The following is a 7,567-nucleotide window of genomic DNA, read 5'->3' on the forward strand; positions in this document are numbered from 1 at the left end:
CTGTCAAATAACCACATTAATTTGTTTAAATTATCTAAAACTCCAGAATTATCCAGAAACGTTGCGTAAAGTAGCAAAACATCAGTGTCCCAATGGTCCCAAGTCACAAAAGGATAAAACTACACTCCGATGACGTTTGCGGTACCCGGAAGTGGTGACAGAGTGACTCATCTGCGCTTTATCACCATCTCTACCACAACTACTACAGTTTGGAGTTCACGTGAGTCCAGTTTAGTTTGTTCATTTAAAATGATTATTTTAAAGTTTTTAAAGCACAAGTACTGGACCCTGGTAGCATAAAGAAGTGTATAGCCGCTAGCTACAGTAAAATAAACAAAGACTCGAGTAGAAATGGTGAAATGTAAGGCGGGAAGTTGAACCTAGGTTAGCGTCCCCTGTGGCTGTAGCAGCTAACGGAGCGACTCAGGATCAGAAACGTCTCGTCAGTCCTGTCATGGTGTTTATAACTCTGTGTTTTGTTCTCTTGTTGAGCTCATAGCGAACTGTGTCTTAAAATAAGTGTTTGGACTCGACTTTCCTCTAATTTCAGTTGTCCAGATACTGAAAATGAGCAACTGTGAGGAACCCAAAGTGAATACTACTCCACACATAGTGAAGGAGGAGGTACGTCTGATTTTATTTTGTGTTTCAGTGAGTTATAGGGGATGTGTCTGGACAAACTCAATGAAAGCTGCCTTAAAATGCTCCACATGAGCACTGACTTAAAGCTGTATTATCCATTGGCAGTTTTAGTAGCTACGTCTGAGAAATCTAATCCAATTTAGTACAATACAGAGCAATGAATCCTGTTGTTGTGGAATTTAGGGACTGTTCTGTACTTGTCAGAGTAGTAGGGTGGCTGGGTTGTGACTTTATTTTATTATTATTGTGTTTTTTACAGTTTCTGGCTATGATAAATGGTGTCGTTTTGGTGATTTCTAAAGAAAACATGACTAACACCAGGTTCACACTGGACAAAGAAGCGCTGCAGAGTGTGCTGATTTTCCGTGGAGTTCTGCCCCCTTGCTTTTGGTACCCATGTTAACCAATTGGGCTGTGTACACTGGAGATGATCAGCAGCGATGGTTATAGAGTCTGATCTATATTTTCCGTGAGTCTTGAGCAAATCTCTGGCAGGAAAACACACTGAAAATGTATTGTATATGAAGTGTATATTAAATATGACATAAATGATCTGACTATATTAAATAATATAATATGCATCTCATGCTTCCACATATTTGTCAGAGCTGTGTCTAAACAAATAGTGAGAGAGAGGAGCAGAGACACACACACACACACAGGCACACACAGACACACACAAGCTGACAGAGACAGAGCTCTGCATGTGATATAAACAGAGCAGAGTGCAGAATCACTTGCTGACCCGCATGGAAAAATGCGCTACTGGTGTGAATGGCCAGGCAACTGCTAACAATCAACAAATCTGGGCACTTCTGCGTTCAGTGTGAACCTGGTGTTAGGCATGTTTTCTTTAAAATCAGTGTTAAATACAAAATACAACTATTTAAATTTGTAAACCCCTCCCCTATGCCAAAATAAAAAAACACGAGTCCCTTCCCAATGCTTAAAAGATTATTTGACATGCTTCCCCCTTTTTGCACAGCCCTTTCCTCCCTCATAAATAATGAACGGTCCCTTATAATGTTCAGTTTTGTTGAGGGTCTAGTTAGTGTTGGACTTCTTTATAGAATCAACAAATCTCTGACAAATGTTAAGTAACACTGAAAATGACAGCTACAAGCTTTTTTGTATCAGATTCCATTGTGTTGTAGAGACTTGTCCAAACACCTAATGACTCTCTTTATAGTGACAGTTTCATCACAGCATAACAAAACCATTTGGTGCCATTTAAGTGATCTTAGCTCAGTGTGTTGTCTGTCTATGTTGTAGCTCATGGCAACAGGAAAATGGGTGAAGCTGGAGAAGACGACATACGTGGATCGTGCTGGACAAACCAGGTACTGTTCTGTCTGTGACTGACACGCCCTTACGATCACACAGTTGGCTTACTTATTGTAAGTTATTAAAATAAAAGCAATGTAATGTTACACGCTTTCTGGATGCAGTTTCACTCCATGTTTTCATCCACCAGAACCTGGGAGACTGTGAAAAGGACAACGAGACAAACCAACACAGATGCAGATGGTGAGCTGCTCAGTCCAGTCGGACTTGCATTGACAGTTAGGTCAGAAATGTATTTGTGCCGGCTGTAACACGCTTTTCTTTAGGTGTTGGAATTATCGCCCTGCTGAAGCGGACGCTCCATAAAGACTGCGTGGTGATGGTGAAGCAGTTCCGTCCCCCTATAGGATGCTACACTCTGGAGTTTCCTGCAGGTCAGAAGCGATTTGACAATTTGACACCCAACTTTTAATGTCATGAATTTTTTTTTCTTCAGGCCCTGAAAAATTTGATGGCTTTCATTTTTCCCCACACAATGGGGCTACTGGGACTTTTGTAAACTATTGATACTATAGTATATCTGTTTTTGTTTCTGCTATTCTCAGGGTTGATTGACGAGGGGGAAAGTGCAGAGGCTGCTGCCCTGAGGGAGCTAAAAGAAGAAACCGGCTACAAAGGAGAAGTAGTAGGAGTCACTCCAGGTACCCTCAAACACACATAACCTAGTATGATTGCATAAGCTGCCCCTCTTTTCGCTGTATCTTATCTCCTGTGTCTGTGTTGGAGAGGTTCAGGGGTCAGAAGTGCAAATTGGGAAAGAAGAAACATACAGTACTAGTATTAATGTAACTGTTTTTATGGCAGTGACCTGTCTGGACCCCGGCCTGTCCAACTGCACCACCCAGATTGTCATGGTCAACATCAACGGAGATGAGGGGGAGAACATCCACCCAACGCAACAGCTCGGTGAGGAGACAGACAGGATCCATTCATTGATTCCTACTCTTTTACCTCTTGTATACATGCTGCAATTCCTTTTACGTGTTGGCTAATTCAATTTCTCACCCATTGCTTCAACCAATCATTTTCACTCAATGTACCCAACGCAAAAACTTTGCAAACAGATTTTCCCTCCATTGGCACATAAGAGAGAATATGTCAAAACAAACAGAACACCCACAGATATATTTTCTTATTTGATGTTGGCAAAACAGAAGCGAAAGTGTTTCAGCTAAAAGTCACTGTCAGCGTGATCCATCTCTTGTAGGACTGCTGTTGGGTTGCTTCTTAGAATCTTTTGGGGTCCCTTCTATATTATGATCCCTTATTGAGGTTATTTATATTACATATATATTTATTCTTGGTATCTAATCTTGTAATTTATTTTTGACCGCATGTGTACGATATATTTTTCTGGGCTCAAAACAGTTTAAGTTAGTTGACAGGGTCATATAGTTTTCTATTAGTTTCCTTTCACATCCTTTTCATGCGAAAACTTTTTTGTAGATGCAGTTTTTCTTTTATTTTATATTTTTCTTATATTCCTGAGAGCTCCGTATCAAATTGCTATTTATAGTTGTTTTTTTTTGGACTGGTTATATTTACATTACATAAGTGTTTATTCTGGACATCTTTGCTGTGACATTTTTTTCTATGTCCTCTGAATAATTCACACTGTTTGAGCTAACAGGATCATATAGCTCTTAAATTATTTTTATGCATCCGTGTTGGCAATAACTGTGGCCAGAGGCATAATGTTTGGGTAGTCCATCTATCCGTCTGTCCCATTCTCATAAAGGCGACATCTCAAGAGCACCTTGAGGGAATTTTTCAAATTTGGCACAAATGTTCACTTGGACTCAACAATGAACTGATTAGATTTTGGTGGTCAAGGGTCAATGTCACTGCGACCTTGTCTGTCTCACTCTTGTGAAAACAGTATCTCAAGAATACCTTAAGGATTTTTTTTTTTTTTTTTTTTCAAATTTGGCACAAACGTCCACTTGGACTCAAGGATGAGCTGACTACATGTTAGTTGTCAAAAGGCAAGGTCACTGTGACCTTATGTCAATCTCATTCTTGTGAATGCAATGTGTCAAGAAGGCCTTGAGGGAATTTCCTTAAATTTGGCACAAATGTCCACTTGGACTCAGCAGTGAACTGATAAGAATTTGTTGGTCAACGGTTGAGGTCACTGTCTAATAGGATAAAAAGATGAAGCAATGACAATATATATTTAAAAGGCAGTGCTCGACAGTGCGAGCGTTTCACTCGCATTTGCGACTAAAAATAGGTGTGTGCGAACTGTAAAAAATATTTAGGGGCACATGTGCGCATAAAAAAATCACCTGAAGCAGCCTATATTTTTGTTAATAAAAAAATATGATAATCTAACCGCAAATGTTGGAGAAACTCCAGCCACCTTCCCTCTTCCCTCTTCCCCGCTTGACACGGTTATGGGCGGTTTTCTAAGCCACTGTCGGCACAATGAATATAAGTCCCACTGTCGGCAGCGTGGAAATAAGTCAAAGTGTGGAGGAAGCGGCGGACCTCCGGGGAAGCCTGCTCTGTTCTCCCCGCAGTTAGGGACCGTTCTCCACGGCCAGGCTGTCGGCTGGGTGGAAATAAGTCAAAGTGTGGAGAGGAGGGACCGGGTTAAGCAGCGGACCTCCGGGGAAGCCTGCTCCAGTCTCCCCGCAGTTAGGGACCGTTCGCCACGGTACCGCTGCTGGGCAGGGAGGAAATAAGACCTGCAGAGTTTCAGAGGACCTGGAGAATGTTTTAGGATAGTAATAACATATAAGATAATCATATTGCAAAGATAACATATATATAAGATAATAACATTAAAGACAAAATTAAATTGCAATACTTTTACAAAACTTGATGATTTTACCTTTCTGTACATTTTGTATACAAATTCATTAAATAATTTTGCTTGTAAATGTCTATTTGCATCACGGCTATTAATATTATATATATTTTATTTGGTCAATTTACATTGTGCCCCTAAAGTTCTTTGTGCGCTCCTTACTTTTTCACCTTAGGAGCACATGTACTCCTTGGGAAAAAAGTTAGCGTCAAGCCCTGAAAGGTCAACTTCACAGTGACATCATGATATTCGGTAAAAACACTTTTCTGGCTCAACGTCATATCTCAGGAACAGAAGGGGAGACGTTTGGTCAAATAGATTGTTGTTTCTGATTGTTGTGGACATACCTCTCACTGGAGAGTGGCTGTAACTGGGCAGTTCATTCACAGATGGATCCCTATTATGTAATTTTGTATACTCTTAAGTGATGTTTGAACCTCATCTTTTCATACGAACTGCTATTTCTGCTTGTTTGATTATACTGACAATGGCTGTAACATAAAAAAAATGTTGACTAATTTTGTTCTCTTTTGTTCTTCCACAGGTGATGGAGGTGAGTTATTTTCCACATTATATCCAAAATAATCATTTTCTCTCATAAAGCAAACCATCACACATGCCTTCATTCTCTCTGTGCAGAATTTGTTGAAGTCATTCTTTTACCTCTCGATGAATTCCAGACGAAAATAGATGGTGAGTGATGTTGTTGTTGTTGAGAGCGATACAGGCATTCGGACACACTCACTAACTCACGTTTGCTTTATCCATCAGTTCTGCTGAAGAAAGAAAAAATCGTGGTGGACTCTAAAGTGTACATCTTTGCCATGGGGATGGTTCAGGCCTTCTTTAAGCCGAGGGAGCTCCCCATCCTGAAGCAGTGACGGAGAACATCCAGGATGAGGATGAGAGGAAGAGAGAGTTGTTTCTGTTACATAGGGCTCCTACACAGGACTGGGAAGAAGGAAATATAGGGCTTCCAAACTGTAATAAGGAACTGTATGAAAAGATGTTGTTGCATTGTGGTTTTAGACCTTATGTAACCTCATGTTTTAATATTTGCTCCTATGATCATCCACAGAGCAGTGTGGGAGTTAGGCAACACTGTGTGTAAATCACACTAAACACAATTTCAAAATATGAAATAGAAGTCTTGAAAGCGAACCTATGGAGGAGCCCTGTTAACATTACTGTGTACTGGACCACTTTTTCTCAGTACAGAGGTACTATCACACACCCTAAGGCCCGGAACATACTCTGGTGGGGCCAAGTCTTTATTGTTTGCACTTAACACAGAATATGTTTCCGCCTTTAGTCTTGAATGCCTTACATGACAGATTTTCCAGGTTTTTATGAGATTAACATTTAGTTTGACGAGATGCGGTTTGTTGAGATTTTTATCGAGTGATGGTGAGACATTCCTAACGTACTGTTTTGACCAAACAAATCAACCTCGAAACACCTTTTCTGTTGAAAACTGGCTGTTGCAGAGGTGCAGTGCAGTTCTTGCTACATTTAGTTTGGTGTGTTCTTCTTTTCTCATGGATGATTTCATGCAGACTCACATCCTGTGTCTGGAGTTTGTCTAAAGGCATCCTGGGGACTTAAGAAACTCGCTGACTTTAGAGGAAGTCGATTAAAAAAAAAAAATCTAAAAAAACATGCATTGTGATGATGGTTACTTATAGTTTTGATTGGTATATTAACAACAGTGTTAACAATCAAATGATGGATCTTTCCTGTGTAACTCAACTGTAATGTACAATAGATTAATAGGATAAGTGTGATTAATAGGATAATAACTCATGCTGTGTCTCCAATCCCATTGTGGTGAAATTAACTGGATATTGATGCTGTATTTACCTTGGCAACTAAAAATAACTGACCAATGAATAAATGGGATACAACCTTTGCTCTTACCTGAATCTGTGTTTCTGTATCACACTGACATGTCAGCAACAACTGAGCAAAGGGGGACACGGACAGACGTTTCTTAAAGTGCATGTGCATGAGTTCATGTTTATTATTTAGTCTTGATGTACTTTACAAAGGGCATCCTGGACTTTCTAGTGATGTAACACACAAGGGGGTGTGACCAATAAACACGTCTGTCTTTTCAAAAAGAGGGGAATTGCACATGCACGTTTAAATGGCAGAAGATGACATTATTTACACCCTACCTAGCGACCATTTAGGCTTAGAAGTGACATGTAAACTAGGGCTTCATAAGTTTTAGCTATTTAGAAAATACTATTTTTCTTGCACATGCACACACAAAAGCGCACACACAATGTGAAACCACTTAAAAGCATGCACAATACTTTTTATATCACATTTCATAAAAGTTAATGTAATTAAATAATAAAATGTAAGTGTACTGTAAGTTACTGTGATTACATGTATGTTTAATGTGAAAGACTGACCCAGTATCCACTAAGAAGAATTGTTATAAATCATTAATAAACAACTGTTTTAAGGAAAAATATCTTTGTGATATGTTTCTCATACCACAATTACTAAAAGTATTTTTAAAAAGTTCAAATTTTATTTCCCATGAGTCTCAGGAAAATATGATGTGATATGCAATGGACTTTCTTCAATGGAGGACTCACCCAAAATAATAAACCCTGGTTGTATGTTTTCATTACTGCACCTTTCACTTTGTTATCGTCATTAAAATATTAACACATTTTACACACCTCAGCTTCATCGCAGATTTGTATAGAAATTAAACATTTAATACTTGATTTGCAAACTTTGTTAAAAACTGCT

General features: G+C 39.2%; 1 protein-coding gene across 1 annotated transcript; it reads left to right on the forward strand.

The window, feature by feature from the left end:
* The first annotated feature begins 152 nt into the window (after window positions 1–152).
* nudt5 (nudix (nucleoside diphosphate linked moiety X)-type motif 5) lies at window positions 153–6,714 on the forward strand. Its single transcript, XM_049566726.1, has 10 exons — window positions 153–220; window positions 551–624; window positions 1,915–1,982; window positions 2,117–2,169; window positions 2,253–2,360; window positions 2,532–2,627; window positions 2,791–2,892; window positions 5,343–5,351; window positions 5,438–5,491; window positions 5,570–6,714. Exons 2-10 carry the CDS (start codon window positions 568–570, stop codon window positions 5,677–5,679), a joined length of 657 nt encoding a protein of 218 aa, XP_049422683.1. The 5' UTR covers window positions 153–220; window positions 551–567; the 3' UTR covers window positions 5,680–6,714.
* The last annotated feature ends 853 nt before the right edge of the window (window positions 6,715–7,567 follow it).

The sequence above is a fragment of the Epinephelus fuscoguttatus genome, linkage group LG22 (genome assembly GCF_011397635.1).
Source record: "Epinephelus fuscoguttatus linkage group LG22, E.fuscoguttatus.final_Chr_v1".
Classification (NCBI taxonomy): Eukaryota; Metazoa; Chordata; class Actinopteri; order Perciformes; family Serranidae; genus Epinephelus; species Epinephelus fuscoguttatus.

Coding starts and splice junctions, on each gene's coding strand:
- nudt5 (XM_049566726.1), top strand. CDS start 568: ATGAGCAACTGTGAGGAACCCAAAGTGAATACTACTCCACACATAGTG. Junction 1,983..2,116: donor GATCGTGCTGGACAAACCAG/GTACTGTTCTGT, acceptor TTCATCCACCAG/AACCTGGGAGACTGTGAAAA. Junction 2,361..2,531: donor CACTCTGGAGTTTCCTGCAG/GTCAGAAGCGAT, acceptor TGCTATTCTCAG/GGTTGATTGACGAGGGGGAA.